This window comes from Plectropomus leopardus, chromosome 5, assembly GCF_026936395.1.
Source record: "Plectropomus leopardus strain MGB_pleo_1.0 chromosome 5, ASM2693639v1, whole genome shotgun sequence".
Taxonomy (NCBI): domain Eukaryota; kingdom Metazoa; phylum Chordata; class Actinopteri; order Perciformes; family Serranidae; genus Plectropomus; species Plectropomus leopardus.
Genome location: NC_142180.1, coordinates 193,637 through 216,532, shown reverse-complemented (window position 1 = coordinate 216,532; position 22,896 = coordinate 193,637). Strand labels below are relative to the sequence as shown.

The 22,896-nt window shown below is 41.8% G+C and overlaps 1 protein-coding gene across 6 annotated transcripts in view; it reads right to left on the bottom strand.

The window, feature by feature from the left end:
* Positions 1–22,896, bottom strand: part of LOC121962420 (cadherin-2-like) — a 198,766-nt gene that overhangs the window by 160,073 nt on the left and 15,797 nt on the right. For all 6 annotated transcript variants that reach the window (XR_015776561.1, XR_015776560.1, XM_042512679.2 and 3 more), the window contains exon 2: positions 15,590–15,728. Coding sequence is in view for 4 of the 6 variants with exons in the window: in XM_042512679.2 (XP_042368613.2) it covers positions 15,590–15,728 (139 nt within the window). In the remaining 2 variants the exon portion in view is untranslated. The remainder of the gene's footprint in view (positions 1–15,589; positions 15,729–22,896) is intronic.

Here is a 22,896-nt window from a genome sequence, read left to right as displayed (position 1 = left end):
GTTAAATGAACAGTTTCTTCAATCAAAAACGATTTTAAAAAGCCAATTAATTCAGCTTAATGAAAGGCATAATTCAAACTTAGGAATTAAAATTCACCAAAAATTGACTTGAAATTCACTTGAACTAATAATCACTTATTCCAGTGGGCTCGGTGTTACTTACCTCATTGTGATGCAATGTGTAGTGTATGCCAGCCCTCAACAAATTAATCTCTCCAGAGAAATCGATCCATTTGGTTGAATGCAGCCAAATTCAAACAAAATGGTCGACTGACTGGTTAAGGATTCAGGAATTTAGGATTATAGTACTGAAGATGCTATTTTTAAGATTTTAAGTTAAATTCAAATTAACAAGAGTTCCTAATGCCATGATGAATTAATTGTAATAAATTTTTAATATTATTAACAACAGGTTAACTATGGTAATTACCTGGTTTAAACAGCACACTATTGAAATTTGGTCACAATAGGGTCTACTGCTCTGTGTCTGTGAGGCTGCAGCCCACTGTAAGTAGCTATTTCCGTTTCAACATAGATCCTCTCTGGGACCTTGAAACATTAAGCATGTTGACTCCTAAACCAATAACAAGTTTCTTTTCCCCTATTATTGGCAACAAAACCTAGATTGGACCATGAAAAACATTTTTTTCTTTTTTTTTTTGTTCGGGATCAAACCTGGGATGATGAGATAAGGACAGCCCACTACAGCACACAACTGAGCTATGCCCCAGTTCAGCACTAAAGCTGACACAACCTAGGGTGTACCATAGCATACCATTTTTCTTGCATTTCGTGTTTTCAGTTTCTCAACTTCAACAAGATAGTTAGATAATGATAATAATAATAATAATAATAATAGCATTCATATCCCATTCAGTCACCAAAGTGAAAAACAACACACTCCCATTGTTGTCTCTCTCTGCATGGTAACCATAGCTTCCTTAAAACTTCCTCTACTCAGTATCTGACGCAGTCTGACACAGGCACCCACTGATTGATTTGTGTGTATACACTGTGTGAGTGAGTTTGTGTCACAAAGGGGCACCAAATATGTAGCAGTAATTTATAACTATATTAGAATTAGGGTTTTGCACTCGTTAAAGTAAAAGGGGCACTATTCTCTATTTCTCTATTCTCTATCAATTTCAAATTATAACCCTTTCAAAACACGTTATCACTTTAATCAATCTCACAATTTGTACCATTTATCCTGTATACATGGATCTTGTTCCTCTCATGAAATAATGTCTACAGACAATGACTTGGCAATAAATGAAACCTTTTATTTAGGCTGATGAAATGATGAGTTAATAAAGGAAGGAATATGGCATATAAATGACATTACGCAAATGAAAGGGAATCAAGGTAATATATATTCAGGTGATGTAAATGATTAATTATGGATGATAGTAGGTAGAAATATGTGACCGTCTAGAACATGGATGCGCGCTAAATGGTAAATTGGAATTTAGAAATTTAGCATTAAAGCTTTTTGCCTACTTTGGCTGACTTGAATCAACTTCTCCGGGGAGGTCTAGGTCATCGCTCTGCTCCAGTGGAGGGCTGCAGCGCGTCTTCCAAATGAAGTGACTTGCTGAAAGGCGGCGGCGGCAGCAAGGCAGGTGGAGTCGGGGTGTGGCGGTCTTTAGCTGGCCAGCTAAAGAGTCTTTAAGTCTTTAAACTAAGTCTTTCAGGGTAGGTGACAGATGCTAATAATTTGTGCAGCAGGTGTTGCTTCTAGATCTGTGGCAGAGTTGATGGCGGATCGCGGAGATTCCTTTTCAATTAAATTTCACAATTCACAATTTTGGTCTAAGTGGTCATGTTAAATGCTGGTCTTAACAAAAAAAGAATGTAGAATGAGTTTACAGTATGTCTTGCATTTTGTCATCTCAGCAGGGGGTTAAAGAACACGAGAGGGAAGGAGATCTATTTGTTTGTGTGTGGACTGACACATCAAAGAGAGAAAGGCAATAGATAGATAGATAGAGAGAGAGAGAGAGAGAGGGGTAGACAGGGTTGAAGTTCAGATGGTCCCTCTCAAATCCTTGGTAGAAATGTGTCTCCAGTCCTCTAGACCAAACTTCAGTCCTTGTATAAACGAAGGGTGATGAACAACTGTTCTTACATGTCTGAGTGACTCCAGGAGGTCACTGGGATGTCTTAGATGAAAACCAGTTGGTGGTGTCTGAGTCTGTGAAACATAAATGTCTGAACAAAACATTGTACTAATTCATTAAGTAGATGATTATAGATAACTAGATAACAACTTTGATACCTTTGTCTGGAGATCAGTCTTTGGGTTTTATCATTTGAGGACCATGACTCTCTGCACAAAAGTTTATGACAATCTATCCATTATTTGTCAAGATATTTAATAAGTGATGGATTGAGCAACTCCGTGGCTTAAACTCAAAACCAGTTACCCTTGGTGACAGTGTTTCTATTTCAATTTTCAAGGAAGAGCAACTGAAGAGGGATCCTTCTTCCAGGATGTACAGATGTGCAATAGAGTAGTGAAGGGATGACGTGTTTTTGTAAGCCAACCAGGAAGTAAGAAACGCACTGGTTCCCTCGTCAAAAACCCAATGGGATTTTTGAATGGGATTTTTAAGTTATCGCCCAAAAAAAGCTCTGTGACGAACATCAGTTTATGAGACTTATACATTTTGTTTAGCATAATCTTCACAGATGAACACCACTTTTATGTGTTTTGAAGCGTAAATGAATTTACTAGAAGCAAGAAGCTATTGTTAGGCTATACATGAACTACACCGCGGTCGCACAACTTAAACGTCACAACTACAAACACTGTATAAACATGTTAAAACACGATCGAAAAATATTATAAACAAATAAATCTTCAAGTTCAATGCAAGTCTGTAAAGCTGTTAAGGCGGACTAGTGGGTTTAATGAGTTTCTGTGTCCGGTGTGATGACGTCTAACATCCCTGACAAACATGGGGTCTCCCATTTAGCCACTTGCTAGCAACCGCCGTTTTTAGACGAGCAAAACCTTAAAAGTTCAAAAATTGGGTTTAAGCTGCTGTATTTTGTTTCAGAACAAAATGTCTAAATATTATTAGCCTGTCTTAACCACAGACCTTATTTAAGGCATTTTACCAAAAGCCCATTCAAAAAACCCATAGACTTTAGGACAAGGAAACAAGAGGTTCTAAAAGGCTGACGGACTTCGGCGTTTTAAAACTCATTACTTCACCACTCTATTGATGTCATACATAACAACTAAATTACAGTAATGACAACGAGGAGAAAGAAAGAGTGAGAGAAAGAGAGAGGGGAAGAGAGAGGGGGAGAGGTGGAGCACAGCAATAATGGTAACACTAGCATATATTATATCAGTAGTGATAGACTCAAAATTACTAAATGCACTCTATGATAGCATGTGATGTTTTGTGCAAATATCATAGGTGTTGATAAGAGTCCCATGCGTATATTAATAGTGGAGGCATGACTCATAATAATGGCAGTAGAAGGTCACGTCGAGCAGGATCAAGGAGTCTGTGCCAACCAAGGCCCACGACACAGTATAATGTATTTGGTGATACTGCATAAACGGTACTGTTTGTAGTATTAATTCAGAAACCACAGGTAATCAGTAATGACTTCAGAACAGTGTCCTTTGACACTGTTCTGAAGTTCTACTTTAATCCTTTAATTCTACTCATGTCAAACCTGTGGAAAAGACAGTCTTTTCTGCAAAAGCAGATGAACTGCATTTTCCCTTCATACAAACACTGAGGTACCCCCATAATCCTGAACTCAACCACTCAAACACACACATATTTTCATCAGTCAGATGGGAGGTCAGGCATGTGGCCATCATTTATTTAACAGAAAATAGCTGAGAGACAGAGATGAAGAAGGAGATGGGAGGAGAGCAGAGAGAGACAAATGGGGAACAGGATTTAATGGAACATGAACAACCACAACACACACACACACACACACACACACACACACACACACACACACACACACACACACACACACACACACACACACACAAACAGAAATGCTCAAGAAATGCTCTGCAAGTTTTTGAGAAAGTGGGCCTCTTTATGTCTACACTGCATGGTAAGTCTGTGGTCCACAGCTGTGTCAAGGTGGCTTTTGAGTATTTGTATATTAATAGAATTTTGAAAAGCAGAGTGAATGTTTTGTCATTGGGGAAATCTGTCAAAGCTGGGGCATACAGTTCTCTGGAAAAGGAATAACAAACAAAAAATGTCAGAATTTGAAAATACATGCTTCTGCAGCTCCCTCCTCTCTGTCCTAATTGGTCCAACTGATCTTGTTAAATTATAGAGCTTGATGCACTGTATTTCTTCAGCCTCTCCATGTCAGTTCAATTCAACTAATTTTGATTTATTGCCGTGAATGTTTGTAAAACAATATTGCCAAAACCTCAGATACAATTAAATGATGATATAAATAAATACAAGAAAAAAAATCAAATAATGATATTCAAATCAACAGCAATCCACTGGAGAAAAAAAACAGATTCATAAATAAAAAAGTGTGTGCGTGTTTGTGTGTGTGTGTGTGTGTGTGTGTGTGTGTGTGTGGTATGTCTACTGTATATAGATGTAACAAAAAAAACAAACAGCAACTTAAAACAAAAAGTGAGATGTGCAAGAGAAATGAAGTATAAACATCATGTCAGGTCACGTTGTCCCATAGGCTGTGACATGCACCAGTGACATGCAGTGAGAGCATCAAAATCTTGGCATTTACATTTAATTTGTGTAAAGAACTCTGTTCTAAAATCATATGTGCTGCAGTGTAGCAGGAAACGTGTCTCTGTCTTCACCTCTCTCTGTGGACAGAGAGAGCCACACGTGTCCTCACTAAGCAGCAAAGGCCAGCCTGTGTCTGCTACTCTCTATAGCCAAGCTGTGACCACTGAGTACATAGTTAATGTCTTTCTCAGTTTCTGATCAGTCACATTGGTCAGATAGTTGGCCACCATGTATTGTCTGTTTAGAGCCACATTAGCTCTGAAGCTTGTGATGGATGTCAATAGATGTTAATGTAATTAATGTAATGTAATGTAACTTTTTCTTTAGCAATAATTTGGTCGGGCCAGATTGTGTGAGGGCTATCCTGAGGCCTTGTGCTTGTTAGAGGAGGTGAGCCTCAGCACCAGCTGGCTGAAGAGACTCTTCTCTGTAACGGGTGAGTGTTGGACCCAGATGCAGTACTCTGATGCTCAGGGACGGTTGGTAATAAACTTTATTTAACCCAACACAATCAAAGTCAATATTGCTCAGAGTCAACAGTGTGGAAAGTTAATTCTTCAGGCTGAGAGCCCAAACACAGTCCCACGAAGAGAAGACATGAACCTTGCAGCTGCTGCAGATGGAGAGCAGGAAGCCCCGTAGCCCGTCGAGCCGACAACACGTGGTGAATGAGCGTCGTCGGTTGAGCACAGGGATAGTCGAGGGCAGGCAGAAGTTCCGTAACCATGAAAGCAGTCCGTGAAGGCAGCAGCACCGATGAGGAGAGAGCAGATGGATTGTCGAAGCCAGGCGGAGGAGACGTAACCAGGAGAGCAGTCAGGATTCCGAAGTGCCGAAGCAGAGCACGTGGTCAGGGACGGAAGGCAGGTAGGTACACGAGGAGTCAGGCGAGGAGGGAATGTCGGGGACAGGCAGAGTCGGCGTCGGAAGATCTGGCAGAATATCGCTGGAGAGTCTCGCATAGTGCTGAAGAACAATCTGGCAGAGAGTGAGTGTGCTGGAGTGGCTTATATGCAGAGTTGATTGGTGATCAGTTGCAACTGTGAAGTGAGCAGGCTGTGGAGATGGGCGTGGTTTGCAGGTGGAGTGAGCAGAGGGAGGGTGAATGGAAAAATACTGGCAGCAGAGGAGGAGGAGGAGGAGGAGGCAGGCAGGCAGGTATACACCATGACACTTCTCTATGTTCTCCTCTTGGTAATGAAGGGCTTTGTAGTGGTAGGAGTCGGGGTCACATGCTTTTTCGGTGTAGAATTTGATGGCTCTTTTTTTTAATCTTAATTAAAAGGGGAAATTGTAGTTTAGCCCTGCAGCCATTGTTGGGCGTGTTCCTGTGGACTTTGGGGATGCTCTTACTGAACTAAGTGTGTAGGGTTTCAATTGGGAGTTTGTCCCATTTTTCAAAGACCTGAAGACCTACTTCACTACCATACAGTATTATTGGTTCGATTATGGATTGGAATATTTTGAGCCAGATTCTGATGAGTATATCAATGTTTGAAGACTTTTTTATGCATAGAAGGCCCTTCTCCTCTTGTCTCTGAGTCATTCAGAGCCAGATTGAAATGTCCTGTAGAGGTAATGTTTAATAAAAATATGTGTAATTGTGTGTGTGTTCGATGTCGGTTAAGCAAAAACCTATTTGGGTTTCCCTGACATCTGGGTCATTTCTGGAAGACCATAACCCTAGTCTTCTTACTGTCAGGGCCCAGGACTGACAGAACTTTTGCAGATGATCCAGTTGCTGTTGTAGGGCCTCTTTAGATGGAGATCATCTGCAAAGAGTAGGCATTTAATCTCTGAGTCAGAAAGGGTGAGACCAGGGATATCTGATTGTTCTAGTGATTTTGCCAGATCATCAATATAAATATTAAACAGGGTGGGGCTGAGACTGTAGCCCTGTTTCACCCCCTCTACCTTGGGGAAAGAAATCTGTCTCAATATTACTATTGTTTTCACAGCACATTTATTATTTGTATACATTGTTTTAATTGTATCATAGATTCCCCCCCTACACCTTTTTCAATTAATTTCAGGAACAGACCATTATGCAAAATTGAGTCAAATGCTTTTTTGAAATTGACAAAACAAGAGATTTTCTATTGTTTTGGTGGACATGTTTATTAACAAGGGTGTGAAGGGTATAGATATGGTCTGTAGTTCTATGTTGTGGTGTAAATCTAATCTGACTCTTGCTAGGACATTATGTTCTCTGAGGAAGTCAGCTGCAGAATAACTTCCCCAGGTTGCTGCTCACACATATGCCTCGGTAATTGTTTGGGTCAAATTTGTTTCCATTTTTAAAGATCGGCGTTATAATTCCTTTGCTCCAGATGTCAGGGAAATGTCTAATACTCAAAACAAGGTTGAATAGTTTTAATATTGCAGTTTTGAGCTTGTGGTTGCTAAATTTCAGCATTTCATTTAAGATACCATCAGGACCACTGGCCTTCTTTGGCTATAGTGCATGGATTTTAGACAGTAGCTCCTCTTCAGAAATTTGATAGTCTAAACTGTTGTGGTTGTCTTTAATTACTGATTCTAAAATTTGTAATTTGTTGAGGAGATTGTCCTCATGTCCCATTCTCTCTCTCTGTTCATCAGACTGCAAATGAGACTACAAGAATAAGCTGCCAGCCACTCTCCACCTCAGTCCTCGCAGCTATGGACTGCTGTGCTGGGAGAGAGTGGGCAGGAGCTCAGGAGATGGACCTTCAGCCAGCAGCTATAGCCGCTTGAATTCAGCCAGCGCACACCCCTCAGCACTGGGGGTCACAGTTTGTGGGTAACCAGCTTCATAAGCGGGTCTAAGCTGTGTAACAGCTGTGTAACTCCCCACAACCTCTCTTTTTAAGTCCATCTTCGTTTCTGGGTTGCTTTGCAGGGTAAGCAGTTGTTGGCAATGCTGGAAAAACTTCTTTCTCTGCAATGTTTCTCTGATGAATGAAGCTTTCACCATCTGAAGGAATGTGCACTCTTATCTGCATTTGTAGAACAGCCTTTGGGAACATCTCTTCTCTGATATGACCTGTGATTGGCCAAAGTCTCCTGTCAAGGGCTGTGGCTCAGAGGTAGAGTAGGTTGTCCACAATTCTGAAGGTCGTTGGTTCGATCCCCAGCTCCTCCAAGCAAACATGTTGAAGTATACTTGGGCAGACACTGGACCCCAAATTGGTCCTGACTGTTCCATAACAGTGAGTGCGTCAGATTCGTTACCGAGTAGCAGGTGGCACCATGTACTGTAGCCTCGGACCAGTGTGTGAATGTGTGTGTGAATAGGTGAATATTACATGTAGTGGAAAAAGCGCTTTGATTGGTCAAACGACTTAAGTTGCCAGCAGTAAAGTTGCCTGCAGAATACTTCCAGTATTCCAGGTATTTAGATATCCTGATTTTAAATACTGTCAAAAATAAAGAGCTTCATCCTCCTATTATCTTCTTACTGAAGAGGCTGTAATGAGGAAGTTTTGCATGCAGTGCGCATCTGGTGCTACCAGAGGTCAATATGGTGCAACAGGCAGCTGAGCTGACTGCAAACGGTGAAGAGAACCTTACAGGATGTAAACAGACAGCCTGTGTTGTGCTCGCAACCAAGCTCCAAGGAAGAGTGCCAGGCATTGAGACAAATTTTACATGGTGGTCAAAAGTGGAATCATACCATTCAGGTCCATCATGTGATACCATGGGGTCCATGAAGACTTTTTCCCACTGACTCCATTAGGAAAAAGACGTCTGTAAATCAGTAGATACTTTTTTTAAGTGTCAAAAGCTCCATGAAATGACTAATTTCACTATCAAGATTTAATTCACTTGTTAACATCTGGAAAGTCAAAAAGAGAGATTAAATTATTTGATTGTCCTTCAAGCTAGCGGAGAACTAAACTGGAAGTCAGTCAATTCGCCAGCAAAAGTTACCTGCCATATGTCATACCATATACCTCCGTGAGCTCCCACTCTATAGACAAATTGGGCTGTGAAGAAAGACAGTGATATATGAGGCCCAAATGAAGTAGGGCAATCCCCTGCATGATGAGAGAGCAGAAAGAAAGTGGGGAAGACGGGAAGGGAAAACAGAAAGAGAGGGGGATTTCGAGGGACAATGTGAACAGATGAATGTGCTCAGTGTGTGTTGCCTCGTGGGAAGGGGGTTTCCACGATTGTGTGTGACTGGCTGACCAGCAGCTCGCTGGATGAGGCTGTACTGCTCAACAACACTCACTGCCTTAATAGGAAGGGAAAATGGGAAGGTCAAAACACTCCACAGGAAGTACAGGATAGCCACTGACTTCATCCTGACTCACATGCACACGGAGAGAAACTGTACAATGCAGATACAGCATTAACAAGCACTGGAGCTCAAATGTACACACACACAGAAATAGGAGTACTGTATGTGGAGACAAAAAGAACACACTGCAACAATGAAGACATGGAGACACACATGCAAAGACAAACACACACTTGCACACACACACACACACATACCCAAAATGTGAAACAAGAGGAACCACACAACCCCTTTCATCATGGCTTCAGAAGCACACAAAGAGTATCACATGTCTCTGTCCACAGGCAGAGAGGCCTTGTAAACACAGAAACATAACAGCTGACACACTTTCCAGCAACCGGTCAATAATTTCTGTTCACAAGACAACATTAGCTTTTATATTAATATGATATAACTCAATACAACCAGAAGAAACTCACTTTAACAATAGGCTGGGGGTCATGTGAAATACTACTTAAAGAAGAATAAACAGAACAATGTATGTGGAATGATAAACGAATGCTTTTTAATATTATATATTTTATATAATATAGCTCTATCTTGTTGTGTAAAACATAAATTTCCACGATGGCTAATAATACCATTCAGATCTTAATTATCGTGTTAACTTTGAGTGATTGCCGTGCTTTAAAATCATGTTAAAAACAACAAACGCAAGTAGAGGTTCTGTTTGGCAAGTAAATCTCTGGAGGTTTTGCGCCACACTGGCAGGTACGTGTTTTGCCAAAATAGTAATGTATTAAACTCTGCAGAGGGTCTCTGCTGCGTTTTGATGTCATTTAAGGGTGCACTGCTCTGCTGCTCTCTGCTCCTGTGCTGTGATGTGTCTTATGCATACACACACAAACACACTCACACACACACACACAAACTGACCTGCGCAGTGAAACCTGACTGTCTCGAGCACTGCTAGTTCTGATGCTCTGTTTTCCTACCTGCAGTGAACACAAAGTGCAGTTACCTCCAATGGCCACACGTTGCCATAGTAATAATTTAATTTAAATCAGGAGATGCCACAGACAAGTCAGTCAGTATCAAAAAGACATGAGGTTCCAAACCCAACTGCTGTATGTTATTGGTAATCACGCAGAATGGATGATGCAGGTACATTATAACGGATCTTGACAGCCTGATAAGCTGATTTGTTTCCAGTTTAACTGTTTGTCTGAGATAGATAAAGGAGGAATGTTTTGGATAAACTCTGAAGAGAGCATTAAAAACAATGGACTCTATCATATGACCTTCAACGCTACTTCCTGTTTTCTCTTACTGTCTGTTTCCCTCAGTGTGACTGAGTCTCTGCTGCTCAGCTCCACCTCTAACCTCCTTTCCTCGACAGCCCATCCCCCAGACACTCTATCCGTCTATATGTCTGTTTAGAGTTATGCATCTGCCCTCCATCCTCTCATTAATGAATCAGTCTTAGCTTCTCCAATTAAATAATTAACAGCACCCAGAGCCATCCGATTGTAACCCTGCAAAGAAACCCTGCACTGCTCCTCCAGTTCTCCTCATACTGCTCAAGCTCCCTTCCATTCTGCTACAAAGGGCAACATTATCCAAACATTATCCAGTTTTACTGACTTTTGTCATTCTGGAGAGAAAGAAAAACAATATTATTTCATGTATTTATTTATTTTTTTGTTTCACCCCTGTATAACCAGGAAAGGTCCTTCTGAGATCAAAAATATCAAAAACAAATAATAATAATAAAGCAAATAATTCTGAAAGCCAAGGGCGTAACTTTGAGTTGAACATTGGGGGGGTTGAGTGACACAGGCTGCATGAGCCGCTCAGGCAGAGAGACAGATCACTAGTGAAAATATAGCATAAATCACATTTACAACTAGGTTTAGGTTTAGGTTTATTTGTCCAAAGAACACACAGAGTAACAAACTATCAAAGGTTTTAACCATAAACCTCAAAGCAATAAGACAATTTTACGATACAACACACCTTACAATCCAACAGGATTGTATAATGGACTTAACCTTGCTTACATTACAGCAAAATGTCATTTTTTGAACTTGCTAACTAAATTTTATATTCTTTGCATTCTTTGCTTTACTGATGATTATCAATACACTAGTGTGTTTTATCTCATTGTCTCTGTGAATTAGCCCATTCTGTGTGGGCACTGCCCTACTTTACGTAAAAGCACCAAAAGTTTGTTTACGCCTCTGCCTAACCCTATTTACTGACACAAACAACCCAGCATTGTTTTGTCTTTTTTTGTTTACATTTTTTTTACTGTGTGCGTGCCTGTGTGTGTGTGTGTGTGTGTGTGTGTGTGTGTGTGTGTGTGTGTACGTGTGTGTTTAGGCTATAATGTGTGGATCTTTGTGTGTGTTTGTGTGCGGAGAAACACTGGGCTGGTTTCAGTTCGCTCCGGCGGGTTTTAAGCAGAATCATGGCCACTTTGGACTCTGATCTTTCTTCCTGTGACCCTCTTTCAAGCATGTAGTATAGGCTACACTCACACACACACGTACACACACACCCTGGAGTGTTATGCAGGTGTAACATCCCATTGGGTCCGCACCCCGCACTCCGAACCCAGACGAATTATGAAGAACACGCCGCCGTCGGCTCGCCTCAAACACACTAGATCGTGAGATTTCCAGACCACTATATGAGTGTTGCCAACTTTCTGATAAAATCAGACGACTGTCCAAACTCTCTGGAGACTTTTTCATTTAAACTTTTTTGTCAAAGCGACTGACGGTTGAGCGAGCCAGTAAACACCGCCTGCACGAGCAGCATCTGCCCCGCAGCAGCAGCAGCAGGCTGTGTTAAATAACAGCTCAGAGACACAGCACAGCAGAGAGGAGGACTAACTTTCATTCATTCAACATTTGACCACGAGTCAAATGTTGAATGAATGAAAGTGGTGGCGCTGAAGCTCTAGCAATATCGTACCTCCTGTTGGGAAGACATTTTCATTCTTTAGCCCAGCCAACAATTTAAAAGTCACTTTTTTTTTTTTTTACTGCCATTGAGAAAATCTACCACATTGTCGTGTTTATAATACCTAACATTCATTTTAAATAATTATGATATGATATTTGGGGGGTTGTGGTGGCTGGTTTAAATTATTGGATGGGTTGCAACCCACCCATCCCCCCCATAAATTGCACCTATGCTGAAAGCTATGCTGTGACAACTGAATGCCTGGCATCACTTTCAGCCAATGGTTAAACATTGTTGCTGATATATTTCGCAACATACACATAACCACAAACACAATGCTGAATAGACAAACACACTGAAAGACTCTCTCCTCTTGTTTCCCTAGCTGCTTTCAGAATAAAGCCACAAAAATACAGAAAAGCTGATTTCATTTCAGCAGTGGAGAGTCACTTTCTGGCCTTTAATTCTCCCAACAGCAAAAGCCTGCGTTGCATCCATACAGTTTCACAGGTTCAAAGTGGGAGCTGCCCTGTACTGAACAGTCACAGGCTTCTTGTGTTAAACTACTGAGCATCACAGCTGTGGACATTTTTACAGCAGGCCTTCAAACTGACAACATTCAATGCAAACTGCCTGACACAACCCTCATGCCATTTGCTTTCTCTTTTTCTTTCTGTTTCTAAAACTCATAACACAATGCCCACAGGTCCCACTCACAGTACGTTTACATGATGTTAGAAAAAGTCAAATTGTTGTATTAGTCAGACTAAAACTGGACATTTGAAATACATGTAAACATGTTAGTCTGACTGAAATCATACTGAATCAGATTCCTCGAAGTTGGGCTAGCACGCACCCAGATGATGCCATTGGAAGTCCAGCTATTCCGTAATGTAGACACCTCAGTTGAACTTTAACTGGACTGGAATAGGTGATCTGTGCGTGCTTCCAGTCACAGCCTCCCTCAGTGTTTATGGACAGGGACATTTCGTCACTTATGGCTCTTCCCACCTCATAAGTGATGAACAGTCCCTACAAAATGGGTCAGCTGTTAAAAACAACATGTAAACACTGAAGAGGGACTTGTGTTTTTAATTTTGGCTTAGGTGAGGCAGATACCCACCTTTGAAAAATAATGTACAATCCTATAACACTGGCACTGAGGCTTAGTGATGTCCTGCTGTTAGACACCTAAAAAATCAATATCAGTTTAAGGGTACACTTCATTTGAATATTGTCTTCTCTTTACCTTCCACAACAGCTGATGGAGGCAGCGGCAGAGCAGCAGCTCCACCATTCAGTGGCATAAAATGACTGTTTTTCTTAATGGAGTCGGATGTTTTTGATATAAAGGTTTCAAATCCCTGTCGGTAAGGGCCGTTTTACAGCAAGGTAAATCGTGAAAATATTCTAAATATAGCATATACTTAAACTGATATTGATGGGGTGGCTTAAAACTTATAAGTGACAGCAGAGTTTCTCAGCGCTGTTTGATAATATGTATGTGATGCAGTGTTTTTTCCCCCAAGTTATTGTAAATAAATAGTTGTGATGCGGGCTATATCATAGATTGTATAAATAATGTAGGTTTATTGCAACTAGCTGAAAGAGGGCATACCTCCACCTGCCGTAAGACATACTCTTGTCAATGAATGGATTCTCCACTGTGGCTTGTTAATTGGGAAAAGGACAGTAGTCCAGTTAAATAGCCTAATTCAGCTGTAATTGTAGCTCCACTAAACTGTGCATGGAAATGTACTGACTAATATTAAAAGGCAAAAAAATGCTCTCCACAGTGACATGCTCATTTACAGATATCAGAGGTGTGAGCAATTCCTGTATAGAGAGAATAAGCAAAGGCAGTACAGACATGTGTGAGAAGGTATTGATTATCAACACACGTCTCTACCTACAGACACATGGAGACATAAACATACCAGTGGCAAACAAGTTTTCATCTGACTTTTGATTGAGAGAACATGAGAACATGTTAGGCTGAAACATGTTTAACAACAGCAAAAGTACATCAAAATATCTATTTACAAACGAGTGATATTCAACTTATAAGCCAAATCTGGCCTCCTTTTTTTGTACTTTTAATGTAAATACAGTGTCAGAGTGCACAAAAAGCATCACAACAGAGCTTTTTTTACTAACAACAAAAAAAGAATCCAGAGGAGGAACCCAGATGTCTTCACATTTCAAAAACACCCCTGCATACACCATACCTATTTGGGGCTGTTGTAATTGGCCCTCAGTCCTCCTATCATTTTGCAAAAGTGGCCCCCGGGCAAAGCAAGTTAAGTATTCTTTCTCTCACTTTAGTAGTGTAATCCAAGTCTCTTTTTTAAAAAAAATTTTTGGAGCTTTTTGCCTTCATTGGATAGGACAGTACAGTGTGAAAAGGGGAGAGAGAGGGGATGATATGCAGCAAAGGGCCAAGGCTGCTGCCGCAAGGACGCAGCCTTTGTACATGCCCCCCCACCCCACCAGGTGGGGGCATGTACAATGGCTACTAATGCTGCTTGACTACTGTGCATCCCAAATCCAAGTCTTATTTATCCTATTGTATACTCAAAACCTTCCTATTTAAAAATGAACAAAAAGTGAAACTTGTCTCTGCTCTCTTCAAAGCCACACTCCACCGTATAGTTTTTCAGTGAATCTGCATGATGGGAAGTACTGATAATAGGACAGGATAAATGAGAATTGGATTATACTGCACAAGTTGTGTAAAACTGATCTTTTGCTTTAATATTGTTGTTGTTAAGCATGATCCCCAGTCAATCATGAAATCAATATTTGCTGTTTTCCATGGAGGCATGCAAGGAAACACAGCATGACTCACTGATTTAAAAATGGTCATTTTGTGGCTGAGGTATTCCTTTTAGACCGTGAGGCTACATACAGGGAGAATTCAAAAGGAAAAAAGACCACAGGGTCATTCTCCAGAACAAATGCAAACCTGCATTGGCATCAATGAGAAGGAGCCTGTCACACAACCATTCACACACTCTGCTCTCTCATACAAATATACACTCTACATTGATTAGCGAGGTCCAGTCAATGATGCTGACCACTGCAACCACTCTGACACAAACACACACACACACACACACACACACACACACACACACAAGGCTGGAAATGAGTCTGGAAAAGGTTCAGCTACAGGCTTTTAAAGGTGGAGGCCTCCACTGCAATGATGCCAACTCATGCTTTCATTTGCTTACACATTTACACCGGTCTTCACTGTGATATCTACTCTATGCCCTCTAAAACAAGAAGGCAGAAACATTCAGAGGAAGCTCAACATAAGATTGGTGAATCACAGACATGTTTCACTGAGAAATTTCAAGGATAGCTTCAACAAACTAGACCATATTCATCCTATCAGAGAGAGTAGATCAGTCTAACCCTACTCCACACTCAGTCTTCTTAAAGCTCCATCATGGGTCAAATATCAGCAGGACTCTTAAACAACCCCCACCTAACAGCAGGGGATTATTACTGGAGCTGACCGTGCTCCAAGCCTGTGTGTGTGTGTGTGTGTGTGTGTGTGTGTGTGTGTGTGTGTGTGTGTGTGTGTGTGTGTGTGTGTGTGTGTGTGTGTGTGTGTTTGGGTACTGACCGTTGAAGACAGCCTGTCCCTTTGCCAGCTCTTGGTCCATTTCGATGATGTATTCCTCCTGGGTAAAGCCCCTCTTGCATGGCAACGAGTTCTGCTTGCTTGACAACAAGAGCTCATGTTCTCTGCCCAGAACACCAACCTGGAAAGGGAAAGAATAGTAAGTTGAAATGTAAGAAAACGAATATTCACATATGTGCACGCATCTTAGATTACATCTTGTTGCAACTTGTTTTAGTGACTTTTTCAAGATTTTTCTTCAAACTGAAGTTACTCTATCTTCTGTAGGCATTGCGAATATTTCATCAGCATCCATGGCCTAATTCAAAAGTTCACTTGAAAGCTGGAAAGATATAAAGCCAATAATAACTATCTTGAATTCTCAATTTTCATAAATCTGAGGTATCTGATTGAAGCTACATTCTGATTGGATGAATATGATCATGGTTAACTGAACAGGGGGAGAAGAAAATTAGCCAGACCAGTTTTTTTTGTTTTCCACTTTTTTTTTAAATGTGCTTTGTTTTCCAAACTAGCCACAGTAGAGCAGAAGAAAGAGCATCAAAGGGAAAATAAAATCCAGCTCTGCTCCAGTCCAAACCAGGAGATTGTTCCCCATCACCATGAGTACAACTGGGTCACTTCATTTAGATGATAATTAGTGTCTAGACTTTTGTCTCTCCTTGAGCCAGTCCCCGACATGCCCCCCCCCAACACACACACACACACACACACACTAACCTCACTCCTCCGCTCCACAGAGCAGCATCAAGGCATCTGTTGCAGTTTGTTATGTGCGTGTTGGTGTGTGTGTGTGTGGGGGGGTGTTCCTCTGTGATTAAAATAATGAAGCCAAGAGGGGAACTGTGAATTGCTTCCACTTAACCTCAAAACTTTAAACCCTCATGTCCTACTGACATATTTGGAAGGGGTGGGAGAGGGGGGAAATGAGCACGGCTGGCTTTTATCGCTTACCCTGTTAGCAAACAGGAAGAAGGAAGAAAAACACAAAGTAAGACTGGTCAGATTCTGTGTTTCTGCAGAATGCTATACAGGCTTCAGAGGTGACATTTAGAGGACAGGCAAAAGTAGGGTTGCAACCCGTCCCGTATAATACAGAATTGTCCCGTATTTTAACGTTAAATTTGCTGTCCCAAATTGTCCCGTATTTCTGTACACAACCTACTCTAACTCATAAACTGTCTTTTCACATGCTTGGAAAGTCATGAGGATGATAAGACCAAAAGAGTTTCACGCAACTTAGTGGAGAAATATTAAATCAGAAGAGACTGACACTGAATGACAGGCTTGTCACCTAGCCGCATAGTTGCCAGTTACAGAGACTAAGACGCCCGTTTTTTTAAAATGTCAGCAAACTGACCACACCCGGGTCAGTCCTGTCGGAAGAAAAGAGTACAAGGTAAACTAATCTGACTGAACAGTAGCACCAGGAGCGCTGACAGCTCAAGTTATACAAAGGTCCAGTTAACAACCGGGCACAAAACCGGGAAGATAGACAGCCCCACGTACACCTGATTCTGTTTTACACAGACTCAGTTTGTGAAGCACTGGCACACATGCACAAGCCTTGTTTCCACGCCCACAGTGAGCCATAAATTAATGTAGAAACGCCCATAAAACAGTTTGCATGCTTGCCTACCTTACTGCTCATCAGACCCATGGATGAGACCGCAAAGAGGTAGGCAGGTAGGTTCAGTTTTACAGACAGGAGAGGTTCTCCAACAGAACTGCTATCATTATGACCATTATGCACAGAGATGGCTATTGAACCCATTCCATTAATGCATCACATGTACCTGAAAACCATCTTCAAGGTGATACCACAACCATCATTATAGAATTTCAGACAGATTGTTGAAGATAATAACAATAAAACACAATATTTGAAACTTTTCAAAGGAATATTTATTGTAACCTTAGCATGTCCTCAAATCGAGCACCAGTACACTGTTTTGACAGTGTGAAATATTACACAGCCTGACAGATTCTCAGACACTTAACAGAACATTAACAGATGTTAAACAGAAACTCAAATCAATTGAACTCCATTCACATCATCTTTAATGATCGAGGACAGTATAAAAGTAAAATTCCACCCATTTATGAAGCTGTGCAAGCTCTTGCATTGCTGACAACGTGGTGCGGCAAATGTTTTAAAACAAAATGCCTTGTATCAGCAACTGATGGGATTCTGTCCAAAGAAAGGTTGTCAGGGGGCTTTTATTTTGAAAGGCAAGCAGGAAAGTTGGAGGAAAACATACATCTTTGTATTTCGTCACCTCTGTGACAGAGAGAGACTTTTAAACTGCAATAAAAGATGGTTTAGAGTCAGTATAATCATCAAAACACCATTTTCACGGTTTGTTTCTGCTGACAAATGTGGAGCAGCATGCATCAAAAATGAGCAAGCCACCACAGAAGCTCCCTCACCAGTTTCTGTAACTATCCCCCACCTTCCAGAACTTTGCATCACATAGAATCGAATGTTTTAACTGACTTCTGGTATTAACAACTAAATCTGCACTCTGAGCTAAATGGGTGGATTCCTTCTTGGGATAATTGATACAAAAACAACTCCTTATGTAGATCTCTTCTTAAGCTCTCAGTCATTCTGCAGTGTTTTCTACACCTTATCTGTTTGATTATTTGTCTTATCTCTTCTAATATACACACATTAACATAACTTAATAACAACAACTAATGTTTACCCCAATTCTAAAGATTCATGTGAGACAAGTGGCACTTGACAATTTGCTAAAAGGAAAAAAAAACCAAAATTGCCATTTCGTTTTCATCAACCACCAACCAGCTGTGGGGGAAATGGTCGACAAACAAGGTGTCACAATCAGAAGAGTGGGTAGTAAAAATTAAACCTTAATCAACTTCCAATATCAATCCTTGTCCAATCAAAGGCTCTAAAGGCTCTGGGAAACTGGGGATTGTTATCTCTACAAAGCTTCAACAATGTCTGCCCATTGCCCATTCATTTCAGTAAATAGTACCATAGAGATATTAACCATATCACCACACCTGATATTCATACATCCCACAGCCATTCCTTCAGGTATACATATAAAACATATGATCAAATCCTTTACAAAAAAGCAACATAAACAAATGCATGAAAGACTTTCAGGGAATAAAGGCCCTTAAGAGTTCTGACCCTGCTGTTTTGGAGGTAAGGCACCTGCAATGAAATTATTTTAGGACCTGACCTTTGACCCTTTGGCACAGCACTGTCTTTTCCATTGATCATAATAAGAATCAGAAAATCTTTATTTTCTGTGATGACAGAAAATTGTCTCGGGCTTTGCTCATACAACAAACAACACTATAAAAGAGACTAAAAGACACACAATTCCTAAAACCAAGTGAGATAAAAATACTGTGCAAATAACATCTTAATGTGCAAAGCGATAAAGTGCATAGGTTAGAGTTAATTTTGAATTATTGTTTGTTTAAAATGTTTATGGCAGTGGGGATAAAAGAGTTGCAGTAAATGAATGTAAACTTTATAGCTGCGACCTGATGGTGAAAGCTGGAGGGACTTGTGCAGGGGAATGGGATCATGTGTGATGAGGTTGGCTTTCCTTTCAACTGCTTGTGTATGGAGTACTGATAGTGGAGTCTGGGTTTGACTGGTTATTTTGCTTGCTTGATTAATGATCCTTGAGAGCTTTGATTTGTTCTTAACAGAGGTGTAGTTTAACCAGGATGTGATGTTGAGGGTGAGTACTGATTCAATGAGTGACTTGTAAACAGCTGTTAGAATCTCCCTCCTGACATCAAAGCTTCTGAGATTCCTCAGCAGGAACAGGCGTTGTTGTAGACCGAGTCACTGTGTTTGTGAGAAGGACAGCAGGTTGTTGATCTCTGTGTCCAGGTATCTGAAGGCCTCTTCCTGCTCCACTGCCTGTCCCTGCAGCTTCAGGGGCTCAAAAAGTGCGTGGGTGAAATCAGGTGCTTGCCTCCATGCACAACACAGCTCCTTGTCATGGAGATGTGGAGCTCCAAGGAGCTCTCTTCAGTCCATGAAAAGAGGCTGTTGACCTGCTAGTGGTATGCAGACAGAGAGCTCTCATCCTTAATGTGAGCCACCAAGGCTATGTCATCTGGATACTTAAAAAGAGAAATGTCATTATTATTGCAGGTTATATTGTTTGTGTAAATGGAAAATCATTTTCATCTCCCTAGTGTTGGACTTCTTTGGCACAGGTATAAGTGTAAATTTATTCCACATCTGAGGAACACAGCTGGAGTCACGGAGCCACTGGAACAGCTGAGTGATGACATCACCCAGCTGTACAGAACATTATCTCAGCACCTTGCCATTGACCCTGTCTGGACCAGAGGCTTTGTTGCTGTTGATGTGGCCTAGAATGGATGTCACCTTGCTTTTATCCACCGTGATTGGATGCCTGGGGGTGCTGGTTAGGGTCCAGTCATTTTGGTGAGATGGTTTATTCAACCTGCTGTAATATACATTCAGCTGCTCTGCAAAGGAGGCAGGATCAGAGCATTGGATCTGGGATGTTTTCTGGGCTCTGCCCATCATGGTGTTAAGTCCCTGCCATGCCTCCCTTGCATTGCCAGTGGTGAATTTTTCCTTCACTTTGTTTCTATAGTAAAGTTTGGCCAGCCTGGTAATCCTTCTCAACCTACTATTTAATTCTTTGACTGTGTGTATCTGCCTGTAGGAATGCTGTTTTTTTATTGTTCAGACATTGCTTCATGTCCTTTAGCATTACCTGTTTTGATGGTATCACAGTGTCCACACAGAAAGTCAAATAGCAGGAGATAGGGTCTGTCAACAGGTTCCCCCTCATAGCTTTGGAAAAATATTTCCCAATCTGTGATTTCCATGCAGTCCCTTAATGTCTCAATAGTGCCATTATTCCAGACTTAAATGTTTTTTGTTTGTATATTGTCCGTTTTCAATTTTTGCCTGTATTTTGGAAGCAGCAGAATGGAGATATGATCAGAGCGGCCGAGTGGTGGGGGGGCTTTGACACATAGGCACCCGGTATGTTGCCAAAACAGATCTAACATTTTCTCAAGTCTAGTGGGTGATGAGACATACTGTTCCAGGTTTGGGAGTAGTGTGGTGACGTCACATCTGTTTAAGTCCCCCAGCAAGAACACAGGCTGGTCACTGCTCTGACTGAAAGATTTGTTGTAACAGTCAGCGATGCATTGTGTGAACTCCCGTGGCAGGTAGAAGTGTTTAAATGACACAGTCTGTGTAGTTGGTAGTCCACTTTTTATTTACAGCCATGCAAAGCTCACCCCCAGTCGATTTCCGTGTTGCGAGAGTGTCTCTGTCAAAGCGTATGATATTAAATCCCTCTTAAATCAACATTGGTGATTTCCTCGGACAGCGATGTCTCAGCGAAACACAAGAGACTCATGTGACGGTAGTCCGAGTCGAGTTTGACAAGTGCAGTTCATTTTGTTGTGCAATGATCAGACATTAGACAGAGTTATTGCAGGTAGTGGCAGCCTGCTACCCCTTCTCCTCATTCTGTTACACATTCCTCGTCAGGATCCTCTTTTCTTACGAATACGCCTGGTGTTGTAAGCCCCAAGCAGACACAGAGGAAAGATGATGTCACTTAGGTGCCGGAAACACACCGCATATCCAGCAGCATCTCCCATGAGTAGGTGAGCTTTCCTCCATGTTGTGCAGTGGGATCCGCCAATGTAGACCACTTCACACATACAAGCTATAAATCCTGCTTCTTTGAATAATTAGATTCAGTAACTATGATTGACCTCTACAGCAGTGATAGTGTTTGGGTTAAATCAAATAATACATACTTTGTTAGTAAGATTTCTTAGATTTTACTAAATAATTTACATCTCCAATTCCACAAAAGTTGGGACACTGTGAATAACGTGAATAAAAACAGAATACAATAATTTGCTAATCTATTTTGACTTATATTTAGTTGAATACAGTCCTAAGGCAAAATATTTGTTTGTTTGTTTTTTCTGTGAACATACACTCGTTCTGAATTTGATGCCTGCAACACATTGCAAAAAAATTGGGACAGGTGCAACAAAACACTTGGAAAGTTTGAGAATGCTTAAAATATACCTTTTGTGGAACATGTCACTGGGTATAGAACTGAATTTAAAAAGGGCAGCTTTGTTCACAAGCAAAGATGGTGATTTTGTGAAAAACTGTATGGGCAAATGGTCCAAGGATTTAAAAAAAAAGATTCAGAGAAATCACAGAAATCTTTGCACATCAGGGGCAAGGATGAAAACTAACATTGAATGCCTACCACCTTTGACTCCTCAGGCTGCACTCAGAACCAACATGAATATTGTATAATGGATAGTACTTTATTGGCTTAGGAACACTTTGGAAAACCATTGTCAGTAAACACAGTTCATCACTGCATCTACAAGTGAAGCTTATAGCAGAGTTTCAGGAGCAGGACCACACCTCTACCGCACCTCAACCGCGCCTCTTCCGGCTTAAATACCCTCCTAACCCGATCTCCCCCTTTCGTTCTCGTTATTCTGCACGAGCGCGTACCAACACGCCACGTAGCGTTTCGCTCTCAGTCGGCTGCGGTTTGCTCACTCGCCCCTATTATGGATTCTGTCTCTCTGTCCCCATCGGATGATAACCTTCGGTCGAAGCCGTGACGATGGCCCTCGCCGTCTCCATCTGGCCGTGCAGGCGTCCTCAGGGTCCGACGCCGACAACTTCTCTGCCACATCCGTGCCGGAGACGCCGACTTCGGCAGCGCAACCGGCCGCCGGCCCCTCGGTTGCCTCCATGGTCCATGTTCCATCCGGCACCTCTCTGCTCACCATCCAGACGTACGGCTCGGCCGATGGTTCTTCTGCATCTCCTGGTCCGCCACCCTCAGCGGAAAGACGAGGACGCGGTCGCCCCCGTGCAGCCCTGCGCCGCTGCGGTTCTCCTACTCCATCGCAGCGGAGGATGGTGGCGGCTTCCCGCCATTGTCTCGACTCTGCCGGCTCGGCGTCCCGATGTCGGCGACGGCGCTGGGCGCCCGTGGAGTCACCACGCTCCAGCGAGGTCTCCCGATTGCCGGCCGCCTTTGCAGACCGGGGAATACCGTTTCGCAGAACTGACAACAAGCTTATTGACATCCTGACATCCTAGTGCTGCTCTGTCAACATCGGCACTCTTCCGGGTGACGTCATCGCAGCGGCTCCCGTCGTGCGCCATGACGTCAGCACCTCTGTTAAAGGGCCGGTTCGTCTTCAACCACTTCCGGCGGCCGTGCTGAATAGGAAGCGGGGACATG